This window comes from Eublepharis macularius, chromosome 2 (genome assembly GCF_028583425.1).
Source record: "Eublepharis macularius isolate TG4126 chromosome 2, MPM_Emac_v1.0, whole genome shotgun sequence".
NCBI classification, from domain to species: domain Eukaryota; kingdom Metazoa; phylum Chordata; class Lepidosauria; order Squamata; family Eublepharidae; genus Eublepharis; species Eublepharis macularius.
In genome coordinates this window covers 234,041,365-234,064,575 of record NC_072791.1, presented here as the reverse complement: position 1 = coordinate 234,064,575, position 23,211 = coordinate 234,041,365, and the positions used below count along the sequence as shown (strand labels likewise).

At 46.3% G+C, this 23,211-nt stretch overlaps 1 protein-coding gene across 1 annotated transcript in view; it reads right to left on the bottom strand.

Annotated features, from left to right (window-relative positions):
* Positions 1-558: 558 nt before the first annotated feature.
* The window catches only part of MPP4 (MAGUK p55 scaffold protein 4), a 63,012-nt gene continuing 40,359 nt past the window's right edge, over positions 559-23,211 (bottom strand). The window contains exons 17-22 of the mRNA XM_054970144.1: positions 22,874-23,044; positions 22,181-22,261; positions 19,447-19,540; positions 11,771-11,879; positions 6,207-6,341; positions 559-2,567 (exon numbers count right to left, since the gene is read on the bottom strand). Coding sequence (XP_054826119.1) covers positions 2,376-2,567; positions 6,207-6,341; positions 11,771-11,879; positions 19,447-19,540; positions 22,181-22,261; positions 22,874-23,044 — 782 coding nt within the window. The 3' untranslated portion in view covers positions 559-2,375. The remainder of the gene's footprint in view (positions 2,568-6,206; positions 6,342-11,770; positions 11,880-19,446; positions 19,541-22,180; positions 22,262-22,873; positions 23,045-23,211) is intronic.

Below are 23,211 nucleotides of genomic sequence, written 5' to 3'. Positions count from 1 at the left end.
GCGGGTTCGGAAGAGTCCCACCGACTCCCCTACTTGGGCTGTGCTAGGGAGTGATCAGGCCCCTCTTAGTTTCTAAAAGAGAAACGGTAACCCCAATTACTCCATACTCACTTGTCCCGGGACTTCCCTGGGCCACTCGTTCCTGATTCCATCAGCAGGTCATTGACGCCCCAGTGCGGTACCGCTGACACCCGAGGAAGGCAGGGCCTGCTCCTGAAACACTCAGGGGGCACCCACAGGTCCACCACCAGTCCGGAACCAACGGCAATGGGCTGGGGGTCAAGGGGGTACCCCAAGGGTCCCCTCAAATCCCAGACGAGCCCCCCAATATGTAGCGGAATTTGGGGGTTACCAAGGATCAAGACCAGACAGAATCTTTAGGAAGGAATGGAGTTTATTTGCCGGCTGGACCCAGCATGACTAAAGTCACAAAGAAGTGAGTCCCAGCATAAGGAAGCAACTTCCCTGATATAGTTTCGTTAAGCATAACATACAGTTACATCACATGGTGTGGTTACCCACTAACTATTGGTTACAATTTGCTCTAGCTTCATTCCCCCCTTTTACAGTATACCATATACAGCTATTCCGTTGCTTAGCCATTTCCTTTGTACAGTTTACCATATACAGCTATTCCATTGCTTAGCCATTTCCTTTGTACAGTTTACCATATACAGCTATTCCGTTGCTTAGCCTTTTCCTTTGTGCAATTTTGCTTAGCTTCTTGTTTCTTCTTTGCAAATATAGCAATTTGTTCTGTTGACCTTAGCTAAGAATAACTAACAATGTCTCGTAAATTTCCACAGTCCTGGGCATTGCCCAGCTTCATTTGAACAGAGTAAGATTTTCACAAAGAACAGGCTTCTGAAAGAGACAATTTAGAAGAGATAAGATATTTGATCATAACTATTAGCATTATTATCATTTAGCAATTTCCCCGGCTACAATACCAGTGCCAGGAGGCAACATTATGGTGTGACCCAAGAGGGACTGGTCTGATACAGGAGAGCCTCTGAAGCTGCCCAGCAAGCTTCATGGAGGGACAGGATTCGAACCTGGCTCTTCCAGATCCTAGATCAGCACTCTAACGGGTATACTGCACTAACCTCTCTAAACAGACCATACATGTATCCATAACAACAACATCCGAATTATATACCACTCTTCAGGATAACTTGATGCCCACTCAGAGCAGTTTACAAAGTGTGTTATATGATTATCCCCACAACAATCATCCTGTGAGGTGGAAGGTGCAGAGAGAGCTCTGAAAGAGCTGTGACCGACCCAAGGTCACCCAGCTGGCTTCAAGCAGAGGAGTGGGGAATCAAACCCAGTTCTCCAGATTAGAGTCCCGCGCTCTTAAACACTACACCAAACTGGCTAGAGCATGTACCTTGATCTGCGATAGCTCCAACAGCCCTCCCAAACACACAGAACTCAGGCCTAGACAGAGAATTCAGCATCTTGAGAATCTCAGCTTTCATTTGGTGACTGAGATGGGCAAGCAGCTTTCAAGATCTTACAACTTGGAAGACAGGCTTGAAAGCCTGGAGAGAAGTCTCCGGAGTCAAAGGAGGCTGAGGTTTCAGGGCCCTGCATAATGCTTTGCTCCTTCACAAGATTAGTAAAATTGTGAGAAATAAGCAAAAATGTGTCGGACTTGCTATTTAAAAAGATTTAAAAAACCCATTTTCCTTGAGTGCATGTTCTGGCAAGCCACAATCCATGTTGAGAAGATTTAGTTGAAGACTTTAATTCCCATTGTGAGCAAAAGAACCAGCCATTAAAAGGACGTGCTCTTGGTTAGTACTGTATTTAAAACATTAAAAATGAGTGGATGCTGCAACCTTCGTTCGGGTTTGTAGCCCTTCCCTTTTTAAACTCGCAGTAAGCTTTATACATTCCCCTCTAAGCTTGTAAATATTTACAATAGGTTCCTTAGGAAATACTATACATGCCTAGCGATCTTCCTTTCAGAAAGAAACTCTTTTTTGAGAGGATTCCTGATTTTACTTATGCTTAGAAAAGAGGCAGCAGCCAAAGAACTATACAATTAAAAACCACAGAAAAGATTTTGATTGGGTTAGTGCAACAGGTGCAGATTCAGCAAAATAGATTTTATTCTCTTTTACAATTAAATGTTCTGAGACACTACGGTGCAACCATCATTTTGTACAAAAGTCATGATGACTGAACATGCAATGCTTAAGAACGCCACAGAAGACAATATGATGATTACATCTTCTCACAGCGTTTTGCCTTTTCCTCTCCAAATTCCCCGCAAAGATATATTTTCTCTTGCAACCCTAGCATTAGGATTCCTGCTATAAGGAAAGAGAAACGATCATCTTTCTGCAGATGGCTAGTCTTAAGAATTATGGCTGAGTGTCTGAGCATATCCATGTTGCAGGAACCCACTGAGGTTCATCTTGTGCTCGGCGGATGGCAGACAGCAGCTGCATGCAGGCCTCCTCTAGGTTGTCATTCACAATCATGTGGTCAAAGAACTGCCCAAACTGAGTCTCCATTTTTTTAGCCAACTCTTCCATTTCCTGCAGATCTTCTTCCTGATTGGAGAGAGTATAACAATAATGAAGTCATAACTTGCATCCCTAACAAGTTTGATGTCAAACATACTTCAAATTGCAAGTTTAAATTCAATATCATTCACGGGCTGACTTTACATCCACTTTCCTGTATTATTCATGAACAGCAAGTTCAAACAGGTGCCATTTTTAAGCTCTTTGCCCCCTCACCCGTTTTTCAAATGTGTTAATAATACATTTTTATGTAACAATTAGGAAAATGCATAATGACCAACCCCACTCACACTGATGTAGTGTATGAGAACAGGTGCCTTCACAGTGGGAGGCTGTTACTTACAACTAGGGGTGTGCAAGCCAAAAATTTTCGGCTATAGCCGAAAGTAGAAAGCCGAAAGAAGATTCTCTATCGTTAAAGCCGAAAGCCGAAACAAGAATCTCTTTCGGCTTTCGACTTTCGGGATTCTTTCGGCATTATTTCGGCATTCTTTCGGCTTTTTTCTATGGGAAAATGCCTCCGTCTTCCAGGACGCCTGGAGGAGGCATTTTCCCATTGAATAAGCCCAAAATTGGTGGGGACCTTCCTCTAACCCTTCTCTAACAACCACCCAAGTTTCAGACAGATTGGACTTTGGGGGGCCATGTTATGGCCCCCCAAAGCAGGTCCCCCCATCCTCCCATAAGAAAGCGAAGGAGCAGCATATTGTTAGCATGCTGCTGCTCATCTTTCTTCATTATTTCCTATGGGGGAAAAATGAAGAGGCAGGCTTCCTTTGCCAGGGGTGGCATTTTGCATGCAAAATGCCCCCTCACCCTCAGGGGCCCTTCTCCCACCCCTCCTCCCACCCCCCACCAAGGCTCAGCCTGCTCCCACTTGGGGGGGCCATTTCATGGCCTCCCCAAGTAGGTGCTCTCATCTCTACCACTGACAGCTGGGGGAGGCTTGTGTTGCCAGGGGTGGCATTTTGCATGCAAAATGCCCCCCAACCCTCTGGGGCCTTCTCCCACCCCTCCTCCCACCCCCCACCAAGGCTCAGCCTGCTCCCACTTGGGGGGGGGCATTTCATGGCCTCCCCAAGTAGGTGCTCTGCTCTCATCTCTACCACTGACAGCTGGGGGAGGCTTGTCTTGCCAGGGGTGGCATTTTGCATGCAAAATGCCCCCCAGCCCTCTGGGGCCCTTCTCCCACCCTTCCTCCCACCCCCCACCAAGGCTCAGACTGCTCCCACTTGGGGGGGCCATTTCATGGCCTCCCCAAGTAGGTCCTCTCAGCCCCTAAAGTCCACCCCTTACAGCCCCACACAAACCCAATTCCCCCCCAGCTGCCACACACAGACCCAAATCCCCACATTAGCCCCTCACAGACCCAAATCCACCCCCACCTGCCCCACACCCATAACCCCAGGAACAGGCTGGCAAAGGCCAGCCCTCTCCCTTTGTTCCCTATGCTGGGAACTTCTAAACTCTCTTTCCCTGGGCAATTCTGCACAGCCCAGGGGTGCCACAATGGTGGGCACACTTCTGAGTGCCAGCTGGTCCCTGTGAAAGAGCACCTGAACCACAGACACCCTCCCTCAAATTCCCCCACCACCTACAGAGATGGCTGGCCAGCCAGCCCCATTGTTCCCTATGATGGGAACCAACTGCACAACAAAGAATAAAACAAGAACAACACAAAATAAAGTTTTAATTTTTTTTTTCTCCCTTCCAAAGTACAAGTAGGCAAAGCATTATGACACATTACACCAGCAGTCCCCCACACAGAAAAATTAAAACAAAACTCACTTAACATCAGAGAATCACAAAGCACAATTCCTGTCAAAAACACTTTATTTCTTGAACAGCTTTAGGTTACACAGCAGGGGGGAACACCAAAGGGCATGGCAGCACTATCTTACACAAAAATAACACAACTCACTTAACATCAGAGAATCACAAAAACACAATTCCTGGCAAAAACACTTTATTTCTTGAACAGCTTTAGGTTACACAGTAGGAGGGCACAACAGGACATGATAGCAATGTACTACAAAAAATAATACAACCCACTTCACCGTTTTTGACAGCAATTGTGTTTGTGTGATTCTCTGATGTGAAGTGAGTTGTGTTATTTTTGTGTAGTACACTGCTTTCCTGCTCTGTGGTGCCTTCCTACTGTGTAACCTAAAGCAGTTACAGAAATAAAGTGCTTTTGACAGCAATTTTTTGGGGAGATTCTTTAATGTGAAGTGAGTTGTGTTATTTTTGTGTAAGATACTGCTTCCATGCCCTTTGGTGTCCCCCCCCCTGCTGTGTAGCCTAAAGCTGTTCAAGAAATAAAGTGTTTTTGACAGGCCCCAGAGGGTTGGGGGGCATTTTGCATGCAAAATGCCACCCCTGGCAACACAAGCCTCCCCCAGCTGTCAGTGGTAGAGATTAGAGCACCTACTTGGGGAGGCCATGAAATGCCCCCCCCCAAGTGGGAGCAGGCTGAGCCTTGGTGGGGGGTGGGAGGAGGGGTGGGAGAAGGGCCCCTGAGGGTAAGGGGGCATTTTGCATGCAAAATGCCACCCCTGGCAAAGGAAGCCTGCCTCTTCATTTTTCCCCCATAGGAAATAATGAAGAAAGATGAGCAGCAGCATGCTAACAATATGCTGCTCCTTCGCTTTCTTATGGGAGGATGGGGGGACCTGCTTTGGGGGGCCATAACATGGCCCCCCAAAGTCCAATCTGTCTGAAACTTGGGTGGTTGTTAGAGAAGGGTTAGAGGAAGGTCCCCACCAATTTTGGGCTTATTCGGTGGGAAAATGCCTCCCCCAGACGTCCGGGAAGACGGAGGCATTTTCCCATTGAAAAGCCGAAAGAAAGCCGAAAGAATCCCGAAACGTTTCGGCTTTTTTCTTTCGGCTACCCGAAACGTTTCGGCATTCCCCGAAACGTTTCGGCATTCCCCGAAAGAAGCCGAAACACTTTTGTTTCGGCATTCTTTCGGCATTCTGAATGCCGAAACGCACATCCCTACTTACAACTAACATGGCTGCCCTGTAACAGCCTTTTTCAATCACTCTGTAGCCACAGTTACAGCAGTGGTGTGAACATGCCCCGTTAGAGAGGTGCTGGTTTTCACAAACAGTGTTTTCATGTGTTTTACGGCACTGAAATCGATAGCAGATCCATGCACTTTCAAGGGGACCAATATCTAGTTTGAATTGGATAAAAAGGAGAGAACTGAATTTTGACAAGTGGAGCTGGAATTAAAATTGTCACACAGGGGGAGAGAAGGGCTGCAGATTCCATTTTTTCTACACATTAAATCATAACAAAAGAAGCTCTTACTCTCAGAGAAGACCATTTTTAGGGATCTATACAGCTCTTTCGTTGCCAGAATTAAGCAGAGAGGCCCTTGTTGGTTTTTATACGGACAAAAATCAAAAGTAAAAAAAAAAGATCTGTAAAGAAGATCAGGGTACATAGCAGCAATTCTGATAAAACTGAGTTCAACTCTTAGCACTAATATTACCCAGCCAGATAAGATAACACAAGTCACTATTTCAGACCCACCAACACGTTGATGAAATTGAAGCATTGATCTTCTTCAGGGATGTTCCGAGGCTGAATAATACAAAGCGATACAACACAGAAGTCAAAAAGCAAATAACATGCTGGCTGTGGCACGATGCTCACCTTAAACTTCATGTTCACATAATAGTCTGTGATAATCCGGGCATTTTTCCGAGACTGCCTCATACAACTCACACTCGATGGCTTAATAAATATAATGTAGGGTTTCAGTTCATGAGTGCGAACCAGTTGAATACTCTACAAGACCACAAAACAAAAAAAACCAATTTAAATTTACTATATTGAATCAACAACGCTCTTATCCAGTCCCAGTTATACTACTTTTAAAAACAAACATTTTTTCATTCAACAACAACAAAAACAAAAATTTAGGACATCATCCAAAGCTCCTCAGTGGAATTTTTGAGGATTTTTTCCTTTTCAACATCAGAATCATTTCACCCACAGCTTTCAAGTAACCCCTTGATAGGGGAAATTTTGTAATAGTAGCCTGCTGCCAATTCATAAGCCCCCTATTGCCACTTGCCCACGTATATTTCAAGACACCAAACACAGAGATTACAGAAGAAAAATGGGTTTATTGCTCAGTGGCCTGAAGACTTATGTGACCCGCAGGGTATCTCAGAAAAAGGAATTTTAACACTTGGAGCAGGGCTTTCTTTGACAATATATCACTTTCTTGCTTGTTTACATACTTTGTGTGCTGTTAGCTTTGAATGTATGCTCAGAACAAGATTTTATAAACGGGGGCCTAAAAATTCTTCAACAGATTCCCTCATTCTAGCTCAAAAGCACACAAGTCACTAGTATTATTTTGTGGAACCTCCAGAGACAGTTGAAAACATCTCTGGAATTCTCTACACAGCACTGATGTACAACTGATACAACACCAAAATGCCATAAGTAAAACCAACAGGCCTTTGCCTGTGAAAAGAACACCTGCAAGGCATTCCTGAGCCCATCTAGGAATATTAGGAATCCAAGACCAAAAGAGATCATCCCAGGTTGGCTTTTTTCCACTGCCAGAATGAGCTGTGGAAACCGTGTATTTGGTAAAAAATGTCACCAACCCACTAGCATCTCGAACATAAACACAGCATCCAGATTTAACAGTTGCACAACCCCCCCCCCCCACACACTTTTCAGCTAGAATAAAATCTAGAGCAAAACGGTTTTGCGTCACCCTTGGCCTCATGGGAGACTCTGAGGATATGGCTGTAAGAGCAAGAGCTGCATCATTTGTCACAATTTCAAACATAGCTTGGCGCCTTAAAATAGCTGTTTACCAACAATTTTGTTATTTCTGCACAGGGAATAAAAACTCATTGGCCAAAGTGAATTCATATATATTTTTTGTTCCATATTAAAGCAGGCAGGTCTGCATCCTACCAGGCAGTCGCATAGTGCTGAGGCAATAATTGTGGCAACTCAGGCACCATCTGACTAGGTAGATACAGTCAGGCCAGGTAATAATATCTTTCCAAAATTTGGGCAAGGGCTCCACAAGCCATAAAGCTGTCACTATAATTGCACATGGTTGCGTAGCTCATCCTACATCCAAAGCAGTATATCTGAGACATCTGCCTGAAAACAAGAGAGAGGACTAAATCCCAGATCCTTTTAGGGAATTGCACAAGTTCTCTACCAGATAGAGTACACAATCATGTAGGTTGTCTGAATGTACAATGACAACTATATATCTGATGTGTACTACTACAACCTGGCTGATGTAATCAGTGTCCAGTGCAAACCAATTTTATAATACCATTAGTCCAATTATAAAAACTCTGCTCAAATGACAAAACCGTCAGAGCTAAGGCTGTATTAATATGATGATCTTTAAATATGGCTTAAAAAGGTCTAAAATGTGCTCATCTCAGCATCTTTGGCAGCGTCAAATACAAAGGACACAAAGAGTACAAGCCAGGGGCCATCCATATATTTTTTTCCAAATTAAGGCAAATCTGACAATATTTTCTTGGGCAAACCCATGGCACCTTGTGGGGTAAGTTTAATTTAATTTAATTTGTTATATTTATATTCCGCCCTCCCCGCTTTCGCAGGCTCAGGGCGGATAACAAAATACAAATATCACATACCATTAAAAACATTTAAAAGCATTAAATGGTACATTTGAAAACATTTAAAACCATTAAATGGTACAGCGGTTCTACCGCACAGTGGTTCTACCAGAGGAAATACATGCAGTAGTAATGAGTGTGGCAACAGCATCTGTGTTCACATAAGGGCGATGGTTTAACCCCCCCTCCATGGGGGGGCAGGCACTGCCCGGCGTCAGCCATATGCCTGGCGGAATAGCTCTGTCTTACAGGCCCGGCGAAATGCAAGCAAATCTTGCCGGGCCCTTGTCTCGCAAGACAGAGCATTCCACCAGGCCAGGGCCAGGACTGAAAAGGCCCTGGCCCTGGTCGACGCCAGGCGGGCCTCCCTAGGGCCAGGGACACTTAAAAGATGTTTTCCACCAGATCGGAGAGTCCTCCAGGGCTCATATGGTGAGAGACGGTCCCGCAGATACGTCGGTCCCAGTCCGCATAGGGCTTTGTAGGTTAACACCAAAACCTTGAACCTGATTCGGTACTCCACTGGCAGCCAATGCAGCTGGCGTAGCACCGGTGTAATATGCTCCCACACCGGTGCTCCAGCAATGACCCGTGCTGCTGCATTCTGTACCAGCTGTAACCACCGGATCAGGCCCATGGGAAGCCCAGTGTAGAGCACGTTACAGTAATCCAACCTAGAGGTGAACATTGCTTGGACCACTGTAGTCAAGTCGCAGGGAGATAAATAAGGGGCAAGCTGCCTGGCCTGCCGAAGATAATAAAAGGAAGACCTGGCAACTGCAGTGATCTGGTCCTCCATCTTCAAGGAGGAATCCAGAATCACCCCCAGGCTCCTAACCCTCAGGGCCAGTGTAAGTGCTGCCCCACGACTCACATACCGTGTAGGAAGTCGGGGTCCCAAAGCCCCACGACTCACATACCGTCTTTGTGGGATTCAATTTCAGCCGACTTTGTCTCAACCAACCAGCCACAGCCTCAAAAACACACTCCAGGGCATCAACAAGAGTGGATGCACCCTCCCCATCCCTTTCTGATGCTATCAAAAGCCAAAGAGAGAGTCATCGACCAGATTGAACACACACACTCAGAGGGTAGAAGAGTTTGCATGCCCTTTAAATGCAAACCACGTCATCTACTGACCACAACTGACCACAACTCAGTGGTAAACTGAGTAACTCAACTGTGTAAAACTGATTGAAGATTTTATAAAATGGGGCCTTAAAATTCTTTAACACTCCTCGTTCCAAAAGCAAATCGCTATGTGGCATGTTGAAGAAACACACACAAAAGAATCCCCAGTGCACATGAAAGCAGCTGTGTGGTTCTTTGAGTCCTGGCCACAGGGTATAATCCTATATTTAAAAGTGTATATTTGAGGGCCAGAGTAGATGAGAAAACAGGCAATTCATAATTGCATTTACTGCAGTTAAAAAAAAAAAAGCAAGTCCCGAGGCTCAACCATGACTGGGGCCAAGACATTGGGAAGGGGTGTGTGCTAACCCCCCCCTCCATTTTGTCCATCAGACCACACTGGCATTGACTGCCTAGCTGGGCTCTCAGCCCATGGAGTTTAGTGGGACTGAAGACAATCCTGGACAGGAGATACTTTCACTAGAGAATAACAATATCCGACAAAGAGAGAGAGCTCTGACTCTTGAAAACTCATCTTCTGGAAATCTAGTTGCCAGGTGTTTCACCTGTCATACCCAACAAGACCCTGTGAAATGTTTGTTTGTGCTCTGATGCTCTGGGTATCACTAAAGGCTGAAGCTATTTCTTGACGGGGAGGTGAAAGTACGCAAGGGAGGGGCCGTCTCTACTGTTATCTGTCTGTTCTCCTACACGCCTCTTGCCTGAGCCTGGGAAGAGGCGCTTGCACGGACACCCCCACGACCTTGAGGCTTCTCCTACATCAGCTCTGCTCATTCCTGCCTAGAGGCTTCCTCTTGAACTTAGCTGACCCCCACGCTGAGAATCCTACATACGCTTTATGCCTGTAGAGAAAGGCCATTCCTGTCAAAGATGGAGTAAGAGCTGAAACTAGTAGCCTATCAACAAAGTTCTTTAACTCATGCAGTGAAGTCTTTTTGAGGGTGACCTGGCAGATCCTTACACTAGTTGGTCTTTAAGGTGCTACTAGACCTGAATCTTGCTCTACAATAACCCAGATGCCTCAAGTAACTGTGTCATATTTAACAATATTACAAATTTGGTGAGATCTATGCTATTAACACCAACAATCTTTACAGGATAATTATTCCTTTGCTTGTCATTTGTGGTAATAAAATAAAATTAAAAAAAAGATATTATTCACCACCAGCCTGGGCGTATTTGTATTATATTTATTACAGCCACCAATTCTTGAACACTACTCATTATTAGAGATGGGCGTGAAATGGGGAAAAAACGAAATGAGAGTTTTGTATTTTGTCACATTCCATGAATCATTAAACACGAACGTCCATGAAATTGTCCCATTTCGTGATATGATTTGTTAGTTTCGTGATTCGTCAGAACCTGGGACATGTCAATGGCCCCCTTCATATCCAGAGATGCCAAACTTGCAGGCAGACTTCGGCAGGCTCTCTTCCACCCACTCTCCCAGTTTGGCCAAGATTGCAAAATGTTGACTGGAACCCACAAAGCTGGGCCCCCGAGCCAGGCAGTGGCCCTGAGACTGGGCTTGGGGGGAGGGCCCCAAAACCACCACACAGACACCTGCCCAGGAGGGAGATGTGCGCAAAATATAACCAAATGAAACAACAAGAGTGTGAGCCCTCAAAAGAGAAGAGAAAGAATTATGAAGAAACAAAGACAAGCAAAGAAAAAATAAGAGAAGCTAAGCATCCTCACCCAAAGACCTTCCCAGCAAGGACAAGGGAGGAAAATAAAAAAGAGGCTTTTCAGTTTCTTTTGAAGCAGCAGCAAATCCAGCCCAAAGCCCCCAACTCCACTCTCTCTCACTCCAAATCCCAGCAACAGGTCCTCCCCCTCTCTCTGTCTACTGGAACTAAAAGCACGAGGCAGAGAGAGGTGCTTCATATAACAAATGCTCGCATAGAGCAGAACAGGAGTTTTGTGGTTGGCAGACAGACCTGCCTAACTGGGTTTGGAGGGATGAGATTGGTGTTCCCACGGCTACAGGAGGCCCATCTCCTCAATTGCCTAGGGGATTAACCCCCCTGCTCTGTGCTGTATAGGACAGAATGGAAGCTCTCCAGTTGGCAAGGAGAGCTGCCTATCAAGGTTATGTGGGCTAAGATTGGGGTTTCCAATGGCAACAAAAGATCTGCAGACGTTCCGGGCCTATGTTACCTTAGGGAATCAATGGATCCACACCAGCCAGTCTGGCATCACAAATTGTTCATGAATCGAACGAATTGGCCCCAAAAGTCGTGAATTTTGTGAAAAACGTAGCCCCACAAAATGAGTTTTGCAAAACACGAAATCGACCTGATTCGTCACAAAATTTGATTCGTATTTCGATTCATGCCCATGTCTACTTGTTATTTCTCTAGTCTTCAAGAGCAGAACAGTTTTAAGTATTGAATTGTAGCCATTCTAATCCTTCTGCTTCTCACTCACCTGAGGCTCCAAATCCATGATACAGATCTTCCCTTCATCATGCACTGCCCGTACTGCATCAATGCTCGTGCCATAGAGATTTCCTTTATACTCTCCATACTCCAACATTCTGCAAATAGGATCAACAGAGACAGGAGTAAAGGAAGAGGTCCAGATAACATTCTGCATCTTAGCTTGTGCATGCTACATGACAAGGGTTTAAACACTTTTAGATAAATGAAGGTAGGAACCTGTACCTCAATATTTGTAAATTTGAATACAAACAGTGTTATAATTCCTTCTTAGCCTAAGGAAACACTCTAGGCTGTAGATCCAGAGGAGTTAGCCGTGTTAGTCTGTAATCTGACAAAGAGAACTGTGATTCTCGAAAGCTTATGCTACAATAAAGTTGGTTAGTCTTAAAGGTGCTACTGGACTCTTTACTATTTTGCTATTCTAGGCTGTAGTAATTCTAAATGTTGGAAAATGAGAATGGACAGCCCAGTCTTTAGGGCATTTGGCTTTTGCTTTTAGAAAACTTATGCCTCACACAATTATTCTGTTTGGAATAGATTTACTTTAGTAGTGGTGGTGCTGGAGAGTGCCCTCAAGTCATCGCTGACTTATGGCAACCCCTGGTGGGGTTTTCATGGGAAGAGACTAACTGAGGTGGTTTGCCATTGCCTGCCTCTGCAACCCTGGTCTTCGTTGGAGGTCTCCCATCTAATTAATCACCAAGGCCGACCCTGCTTAGCATCTGAGATCTGACAAGATCGGGCTTATCTGGGCTGTCCAGGTCAGGACACGTTGGTTTCTTCAACTCATATACCTCTCCAATGTCCAAACATGGTAATTGCCAACTTTAAACTATTAGCAATAATGTCATGTATCCAATCATGCCATTCTTCTGACTTCCCTTTGTGGGACAGAGGGCAGTGATTTCTGTGAGCCTCTCTTCCCGCTGTAGTTGGGCTGCCAACTCTATCTTGAGGAATTCCTGGAGGTTGGGGGAAAGGCAGAATTTGGGGAGAGAGCTCAGCAGGGATGTGGTGCCTCAGAGCCCTCCCAGGATTAAAGCTGGTCAGTTTCTCTGGAGGAAATGGACCTTTGGACACTTACCGTGAAGGGTTCTTCTCCTCTGAGGAAAGGAGGACATCTTGGGTGTTTCCCACCATCCTTTCAGGGAGGCAGGAAGTAGAATTTCTTCCTCTTCCTCTAGTAGGTGGAACCACCCTCTCTGTCCTCAGTTTGGGTGACTCCCTTCAGCAGTGTGCGTTCCCATTGGAGATCAACCAGTAATCAACTTGTAACAACTCATAACAATTCCCTACCAGGGAGGAACACGGACAACAGTCTAGAGGAAACTAGGAATATAGAGAGGAAAGGAAAAGAAAAGCAGATACTGGGAGAGAAAAAACAACAACTCTTGAAAGTGTCCAGGTAGTTTCTTGAAGATTTTGGGAGGGCAAGATGTCCTCCTTTCCTCAGAGGAGAAGGACCCTTCATGGTAAGTGTCCAAAGGTCCGTTCTCCCTCTGAGGCGGAGGACATCTTGGGTGCTCCCAAAGCAGTGCACTAACTCCTGGGAGGGTTAAGATCTTCATTCTGTACCACATGCTGTAGTACCCTTCTTCCAAAGGCTGCATCAGCCGATGAGTAGCTATGTAGCCGCTAGCGTTTGAAAAAGGTAGAGCACGAAGACCACGTAGCGGCCCTACAAATCTTGTCTAGCGAAGCGTCATTCCGGAGAGCAGCATTGTTCGCAGCGCTTCTGACTGAGTGTGCCGTGATTCCCTCAGGAATGACCAACTTGAGTACTCTGTATGCTTCTTTGATACAGGTCTTGACACTGTGAGCTATAGCTGCTGTAGACATCCACTGACCTAGTTTAGGGGGTGTGACGTTAACAAAAAGAGAGTCCATTTGTCTGATATGCTCTGTTTGGAGCAGATACGCTTTCAGGGTCCTCCGCACGTCTAAGTTATACCACTCGCGTTCCTTGGGATGTCTAGGATGAGGGCAGATTGATCTTTTGAGACCGATGAAATTTGGAATATGCCTTGGGTAAGAAGGTCGGGTCTGTTCTCAAGACCACTTTATCCCGGTAAAAAATACAAAGGTCTAGACGTGTAGACAGAGCCCCCAATTCCGATACCCAACAAGCTGAAGTGATCGCTACTAGGAATATAGTTTTTAACTTCAGCTACCTCATCAGAACCTCTCTGATTGGTTCGAATGGATCTTTCATAAGAGCTTTTAATACTAGATGTAAGTGCCACGTCGGGAAACGATGCATTGCAGGAGGACTCAGTAGCATCACCCCCCTGAGGAACCAGCGTATGTGAGGATGTAGTGAAAGCGACTCGTCCCCGACGGTAGGTATGACTATACTAATTGCTGCTACCTGTCTCTTTAGGGTCACTGGCTTCAGACCCCTGTCGAGACCCTCTTGAAGGAACCCTAATATGGTTCTCAAAGATGGTTCCAAGGGATCCAGTTTTTTGCGTCTGCACCACCGCGTGAAAGCTTTCCAGGTTGCGTTGTATATTCTGGTTGTTGAGTCCTTTCTGGCTGCTAACATCGTCTTAACTGTCTGTGGCTGGTAGCCCATCAGGGACAATTGTTTCTGTTCAACTTCCACCCTGTCAGAGACAGCCACTCTGGATGAGGATGCCAGATCGGCCCTTGTTGTAGTAGGTCCGGCTGTGTTGGCAAATGAAGCGGTGGTGCATCAGTCAGGATCACTGAAGCTCTCTGTTCCTTTACCTTTCTTAGCAGCTTGGATAGCATCAGAATGGGAGGAAAGGTGTATAGTAGCTCCCTCGGCCATGTAGAGGTCAGGGCATCGATGACCTCGGCTTTGGGGTGAAAATACCTGGTGAAGAACCTGGGTAGTTGATGGTTCAGGTGTGAGGCAAACAGGTCCACTGCCGGAGTTCCGAAGTGGGTCGTGACAAGAAGAAAAACCTTGAGAGACCACTCCCCGGGGTGGAGGCTTTCTCGGCTCAGCCAGTCTGCTTGGACATTGAGAGTGCCCTTTACGTGTTCTGCTTGGATAGACAGGAGATTCTTCTCCGCCCAGCCGATGATCCTGTTTGCTTCCCTCTGAAGCCACGATGACCTCGTTCCCCCTTGCCTGTTGATATACGTCTTTGCTGCTATGTTGTCTGTCCTGATCAAGACGTGTGTATGAAGAAGCTGATTGCTGAACCTGTTTAACACCAGATATATGGCTCTCATTTTCCATCACATTGATTCATAGGAAACGCTCCTGGTCTGTCCACCGTCCCTGGATTGGTGAGCCATTCAGCGTGGCTCCCCAGCCCAGGAGGCTTGCATCTGTAAACATCTGTACGTAGATAGGGGTGAGAAAACTCTTGCCCTGCTTCAGATTGGTCTCCGACCACCACCATTGTAAGCTGTCCTTGACAGATCTTGGCACTCGTAGCTTGATGACCTGTCTTTGTGCTATCTGCATCTGGTGCGGCCTCAGAAAGGATTGTAGAGGTCTGATGTGGAAGGGGCCCCATTGGATCGCTTCCACGTTTGCCACTAGCAGGCCTTGGAGCTTTGCTAGTTCCATGAGCAGAGAGACAGGTTGTCTGATGATGTTCTCTGTCATCTGTCTTGTCTTGTGGATCTTCTCCTTTGGAAGAAAAAATCATCCCCGCTGGGTGTTTATTGTCAAACCCAGGTGTTCTAGAGTCTGTGATGGATGAAGAGAACACTTGGACTCGTTTATTAAGAAGCCATGTTTCTTGAGAAACTGAATTATGTATGTGGTGTCTTGTTGGGACGCTTCCCTTGACCTGGATCTTATGAGGACATCGTCCAGATATGGATGTAGATGAAGCCCCATCTCCCGGAGTCTGACCACTGGAACCACAAGGAGTTTGGTGAAGACTCTTGGGGCTGTCACGAGACCAAAAAGGCATTGCTGTGAATTGCAAATGGATGTCCTCTACACAGAACCTCAGGTGCTTGCGGTGAGCGTGAGCCACAGGTACATGTAGGTACGCCTCCGTTAGGTCTATGGAAGTCAAGAATTCCCCTTCTTGTAGGGCCTCTGCTTCCATCTGGAAGTGACGTAGTCTGATGAACTGATTCACGTAATTCAAATCCAGGACGGCTCTCCAGTCCCCATTCTGTTTTGGGACTGTAAAGAAGATGGAGTAGACCCCCTCCCTCTTTCGGAGAAGCGAACTGCCCTGATGTCTATAAGATGAATGGCTTTGACCGTGATAGCGTCTCTGTGGATTTCATTTCAGCGGTGAAATCAGGGACCGTTCCGGTGGAAATGAGGCGAAGTCGACCGAGTAGCCGTTGGAAACTACTTCTCTGGCCCAGGCATCCGCCTTGGATTCCAACCACGTTTGTTGAAAGAGAAGTAGCCATCTGCCCACCGGAGTCTCCTGCAAGTCAGGGCCTCTGTCCTTTATCCTCCATGTCCCGTCTACTGCCGCAGTTCAGTTGTCTCTGAGGCCTGGACTGAAAGTTTCCTCTGCGTGTCTGATTCTTCTGGTAGGACCAGTTGCGTCTGCTATCTTGTTGAACCCTGGGAAGGGTGTGTTGTGACCGGAAGGGCTGGTAACTGAAGGGCCTCCTCTCTGTTTGTTTCAGGGATCTGGGAAGAGCCTTCTTCTTGTCCTTAGTTTCCACTAGGATCTTGTCTAATTGTTCCCCCAAAAGCTTGCCCCCTAGAAATTGGTAAGACATCACAATGGTTTTGGCCTGTACGTCTGCGGGCCAGGCTCGGTGCCACAGAAGGTGTCTCACAGATGTTGTTGAGGCCATTGCTCTGGAAACAAAGGACATGATGTCGAATGTGGCATCTGCCGTAAATGTACTAGCTTTAAGTATCCTATTGGCTCCTTTCCGTAGTTGTTTGCTGCTGCTAGGTAGCAGCTCCATCAGTGTCCTGACCCATACTACTGATGCTCTTGAGATGATCGACGGTATGGCAGAAGCCTTAATTGCCATGGCCATTGCCTCGTGCGCTCTCTTAAGGGCCCCATCACCTTTCTTGTCCAGAGCGTCTTTGATGGTGCCCTGGCCATCTTCAGAAAGCAAGCCGTGCGATTGTAGAGCCGCGACTGGGGCATCGACGACCGGCACCTGCAACAACTCAGTAGCAAAGTTTGGGTAAGGCATATAGCTTTTTTGTTGAACTAGAGAATTGCTTATAAGCCTCTGGCGTTGCCCACTCTGACCTCAATTGTCTTTCAAAATACTCAGGGAAGGGAAAAACATTAGTCTTGTCTTCAGGTCTCGGGAAGAATTTCTTGTTCCCCTTGAGTCTATCTTTGGAGCCCTGTGGTTTGAGGTCGTCCTCCTCCCTCTTTCGGGCCTCCTTGAGGTCTAAGGCTGCCAGGGTTTTAGACAGAAGGTACTCTGTCTGGAAAAGTCTGTTGGCCTGTTCTGCTTGACAAGGTTCCTCCCCCTCCTCCTCTTCCTCAGCCATGAAGTCTCCCTCATCTGGATCCTCACTGGGAGAAGAGCCTTCCTCAGGCCATCTATTTGACTGGACTGTCTTTCTGGCTGCTTTAGTGGGCCAGGAGCTACCAGTTATTTGATTACGTTGGTAGGCCCCTATGGGCAAAGGAGGGGGGCCCTTATCTGCCCCTTGTGACTCATATTGGCAAAGGGCCAAGGGCTCTGCTCTCATGGTCTTTCTGATGGCCAACAGGATTGCAGGGGACAGGCTATTGTCAGGGTCACTCACGGTTTCCTCAGGCCCATCTCGGCTGGAGCTCTGTATGGTGCCTCTTTGTTCCAGATGATCTTCTCCCACCGGGAGAATGGCAAACGCATCTTCAGGTTTGCGCGGGAAAGATTCTGCCGCTGCAGCGTTTCCCGACGGAATGGAGCTCTGCCAATCAGCGTCGCCCTCAGCCAGCTGGATGGGGCACGCTGCCTTTTCTGCCTCCCGGCAATCAAGATGGGGCTGTTTTGGAGGCTTAGGTTCAACATGAGACTTTTTCTTGCCGGGGGGCCATGCAAGCCTTGGAGGATTGCCGGCACTGGCCAGTTGCGTTTCCGCCGTCGGCAGGACGGTTCCATGTGAGCCACCTGCTGTCGGTTCTAAGAAGCTGTCTTCTGAGTCCGAAGACTCCCTAGATGCCGTGGCTCCTTTTGCCTTTTTCCCCTCAAGAGAGGGAAAAAAGGAAAGTGAAAGTAAGAAGACAAAGAACAGGAGGCACAGTAAAAAAGTGCAGTCAATAGCAGAAAGAAATAGGCAACAGAAAAGATTAAGGCACTGTAAAAGAAATCTAGCAGAAGCTAAGCAGAATAGAGAGACTAAGAGTTAAGAATGGAATGTGGGTAGCAGAGCTAGCCTAGCACAGAACTGCTCTCCCTGGAGGCAGGGAAGAACTGAGGACAGAGAGGGTGGTCCCACCTACTAGAGGAAGAGGAAGAAATTCTACTTCCTGCCTCCCTGAAAGGATGGTGGGAAACACCCAAGATGTCCTCCACCTCAGAGGGAGAATGGCAGCTTCAGAGAGCGAACTTCAGGATGCTACCCTGTAGACCCCCACTTCACCGCCTATGTTTTTCTTGAGGGTCCATCGACACTTGCAACAAAATGTCAAGGGGCTCACCTGTCAGTAGCAGAAGGGAGAAGTTGGGCCGTTCCACTCCACGAAGCCTACAGATGATTAGATATACACCAAAGACTGCTGAACGCAAGGCCTGACAACATCCTCACATTATCCTAGCTAGGTGAGAATTAACAGTGTTGCAGTTCACAGAACAGGCTAATGATTCAAAGTGGGTTTAAAAAACCTTTATCCAAGATCTTTGTATTCAGTGATGACGATAAAACTATGCAGCAGCCATGCAGCATCGCTTATATCCAGGGACTTTAAAACCAGCAACAACTGCATTGTAGATCCAGAGGAGTTAGCCGTGTTAGTCTGTAGTAGCAAAATCGAAAAGAGTCCAGTGGCACCTTTAGGACTAACCGTCAGTCTACGGAGAACAGGATACGTTGGAGCTGACTCCCACCCCTTGCAACAAGAAATCCAAGCTCTCTTGAGTCAAGGTTTTTTAATGAGATATCATAGCTTCAGCATATACGTGTCCATAGGTTACACAGAGGCAATTAAAAGCGTCCGGCTGTACACAGGGCTCTTGTTGAGAATGACGTATGGAATGCTTGCTACAAAGTTTCAGTCCCTCTCTGTAAGCCCCCTCACCCTCGGTGCCCAACCAGCTGGGTATAGTCAGTGGGAGAGTAGGAAGGAACTGTCCCAAGGCCGCAGTGGTGAGCCATCTCAGATAAGAGTGCAGTCTTCCCAGGAGCTGGACAGTTTATGTGAAAAACTAGACACACACACAGAAGATGATTGCAAAACTCACAAAGATGGAGGGACTGTGGGCAACAGACCTGACACTAACCGACTGCATTGTAAGATCTCTTTACATGATCCTTGATGAGAATGAAAAATTAAGGTAATTGGTTTGCAAATTCTTGCTGCAGGTCCATGACAAGTTTGGAAATACCTATCAATAAACATTAGTGAAACACCAGTAAAAGCGTGTCACAATTTTTGTGTTAAACAGGGAATCAGTAGCACAGACCAACATCTAACTCCACTGATCCCACAGTCCTGGTGCTCGGCCCCATGGATCATCTCTCCTTGAACAAAAAAGAAGATTTGAGGAAAGAAGGAAAAGCAACATGAATCCAAGAGTTACCTGTGACTATATACCATGTTTTCAAATGTTTCCTTTGATACATAGTGATACTCTCGACCATTCTCTTCATAGCTCTTCTGAGCACGAGTTGTATCTGTTTACAAGAATATTAGTTTTATTGAAAATATTTTAATTCATCTGTACATTAATACAGGATAGAACATGATGGCGAAGCATAAGCAATTAATCTTGGGTATAGCCTATGCCAAAGCCCTGGTGGAAAACTTCTCCGTTTCCTCCTCAGTCAGTTCTGTCTATGTTGTACCTGCCACTCGAGGAGCTAATCTCTAAAGTCACAGGAGCACCAGCCGATTAAGTGGCAAAGAATAAAATCGGCAAAGCCGAGGGGTGCAAAGAAGATCTTTCAGTCCCTTCTCTGTCACACAACAAGCTGTTTCAAGAAATGCTGAGACATACAAAGATGAACGGTAGAGGAATGGAGGATGCCAACCCTTCCAGCAAGTCCTGTCTTTTGTAATTTTTTTACATGACACATTCTCCTGCTTCACCCTGTCTTGGTTTAATGACAGCATTAATTGAATGGACTCTCGTATTGCAGTTTAGCCAAGTGGTATTCAGTCTGTGGCTCATGGGGAGCTACTTTCGCAATTACTATGCAGCAAAGAGTCACCTTCCACCCGTGGCAGGAGGAGTCCTGCATTGCAGGGAGGTCTGTAGTGGATGTTTTAAGGTGGAACCACTTGGCATGCCCAAGGCGTGCAGACTAGATTTACAAACGTTGCCCAGCTACATTGTTGGTCTCTGAAACGACATAGCACTATGCATTACAAATTGTTTTTTGAGCCTCTGGCTTCCAAACTGACAAGTGCAAGGTTGTTCGTGACCAATGAAGGTCGAGGCCATGATATTTATTCTTTGAATTTGCATCGTACGGCATACCACCTATCAGCTTGTGTTGCTTGTAGCTTGTCCATTCTTTATAATATATGCCTATTGCAGTAAATGATGTTTTTTGTAATCTTTTAACTATATCATTTTTTTCACACTTTTGCAATTTTGTACAGTATGTACTTTTAATAATTCTCTTCATACATTTAAATATCAGACTTCTGGTACTCAGCACCTCCTTTCTTTCCCTACTAAAAGTCTCGCCAGGCAAGGGCTTCGCCTACTTTTCTGAGCCCGGGGGAAGAGGCCACATTGGAGAGCTGCGCTGAGGACAGCCACACGTGGCTCCTCGGTCATATGAGACACCGTTCACAAAGGAACAACCCAGTATTGCGTTTTCTAAAAAAGACAAGCAAGAACATGCTGCCTCTCAGCAGAAAAACGCTTACCAAGCAATACCCCTGTCATTTGATACCCAGCACACCTCAACCATATCAGCTAGAAAGATTTCATGAATAGAAAATCTGATTTCAGAGAAACGAGAACTGTAAACGCAGTAAAGAAAATAAACTGCTTTTATTAAGCAGTTATTATCAGCTGCTTTTAAAAAAACATGACAGGGTAAAACTGGCAAACATTTTTTAAAAAAATCGTAAAGACAGGATTTGAGAAGCATCCTTTGACTGTTCTTTGCCAGCAGTTCTGAAAATATAATGAGAGGTGATTACAGTGGAGCTGCTGAGAAGTTAACAACCGTGGCAGAAAATATTATACACAGCCTGCCATTTTTCTTATTTAGGGAGTGGACACACATTTGAAGCCACACAAGGAGAAAAGCTGCTCTCTGTGTCAGTGATTAAGAGTAGGGGGCGGGAATGCGGGTGGGAAAGTGCTCAGAGACGCTCCATCATCATCTCAACTACCCGCCCCAGGAGCAGTTTTCTTTCTCTTCTAGCTGAGCCATCAGGCCACCGTTACACACACTTGCATGTAAAGTGTGCACGTGTTGGCACCCTTGAGTTCATTTCTGTGTAAAGCATGAAGTGGCCTTAGAGACAAGTGACATGGAATCTGATGGGGGCATATCCCCCAAATAAATCCGCATAGGGTCAAGCTGCACATGTAGCTATCCACACCGTAGGTAAAAATCCCCTTCCAAGCACCGTGTAGTGAAATATTTGCTGCCTCTCTCAGTTTCCCAGGGGTCATCTAAAGTAGTTGTCACATAGCTGGCAACCACTACAAATAGTTCACTGTTGCCCAACAGCAGGGCTTTTTTTCAGGGGGAACGCGGGGGGACGGAGTTCCGGAACCTTTTGAAAATGGTCACATGGCTGGTGGCCCCGCCCCCTGATCTCCAGACAGAGGAGAGTCGAGATTGCCCTCCGTGCCGCCGAGCAGCGCGGAGGGCCATCTCAACTCCCCTCTGTCTGGAGATCAGGGGGCGGGGCCACCAGCCATGTGACCGTTTTCTCCGAGGGCAACACACCGAGTTCCACCACCTCTTTCCCCAGAAAAGAAGCCCTGCCCAACAGCAATGTGAAAGACCCGTCCTTGAGTAATCTGCCAGTTACAGAGATATGAGATGGATTTATTACTTTGTGCTGGGTTGGGAGACTGACCTTGCCCCTCTCCCAGGGTCTCTAATGTGCAAAGAGCCAGCAAGAAGCAAGCTCTTTATTTTGGGCTTTGGAGACAAATCTTCACTGTTTCCAGGTGTCCTGAAAGGCCCAATGGCCTCTCCCCATGTCCAAGTTCTGTGTGGGTGACAAAGTCCCCCTGCAAACAGGATCTATCAAGACCAGGCCAAATTAGTGGGTCTGTCACGGTTTCTTTCCTTCTGCTGCTAGTGTGAATGCTATAAAAATAAAATGTTGCAACGTACGTGGCACGGCACTTTGAAAGTGATGGGGGTTTATGCCAATAAGTCGTCGCCGTAGTTCATTCACTCCAACACCTGAAGGTCCTGAATTTTTCAAAAGAACAATTGATAACTATTGTGTGAACACCACAAACCTTGATTCATTTGGAATATCTGTCAATGTAAATTTTCAATATATGTATGTGAACCTTGGTAGTTATATAACATAACAAAACGGCCAACAGGATGAGTTACCCTCGCAAACTACAAAAATCAATAGAAGAGATGAAAATAGTCTCCATACCCAAAAGGATCCCTCACCCCCCTCGTCCCATTATATCTGGAGTAATCTGGGCAGCAATTTCACATGCTCACTCCAGATCTCTTAAAATGCTTGTACGGCAGCGTAGTGATTTTGTTGCTGAGGTTGTGAGAATCGGCTTTTCTAAAGAGATTCATTCAAGGAGCCCTATACTTCCTGCTTGAGCTGGTAAAGGTTCCATTTTCCCCCAACTGCCTGGGAACACTGCATTTCCAGGCAGAAACGTCCCTTCAACAGTTGGACTTCAAGAAGCTGCATTTCCGTAGAAACAAATGAAATGCCTCCCACGCAATTCTTGAGTCACAGAGTAAGTTCAGCTTCAAGCTCCCTGCAAACACATTTTATTCTGTCATGCCAGATTGTCTGCACTACCATTAAAAGTCAATGCAACTTACCCACTAGCACAATTAATCTGCTCCGATCCTCGGGGTGTCTTTGGTATCTCACTACCTCTTCATAAGGAGCTGCTACAGCACTGTAGCAGCCACTGGGACCCCGGGCATAACATGGTAAGTGGCTGTTGTGCGATTTCCTGCGACACAGGCGCATACTTCTACGGAAGCCAGCTGAGAGAGGCAGAAAGAGACTTCAACCTGGTCGCTGAAGAAACTGGGTAGGTCTGCCAGATAAATTGACAGGGCTTGCCTGCACAACACCTTTTCAGCACATCACATTTTCCATCTTTTCTGCACCATATTGTGGCACTCTGTTTTTGGTAGGCCAGTATCCTTTT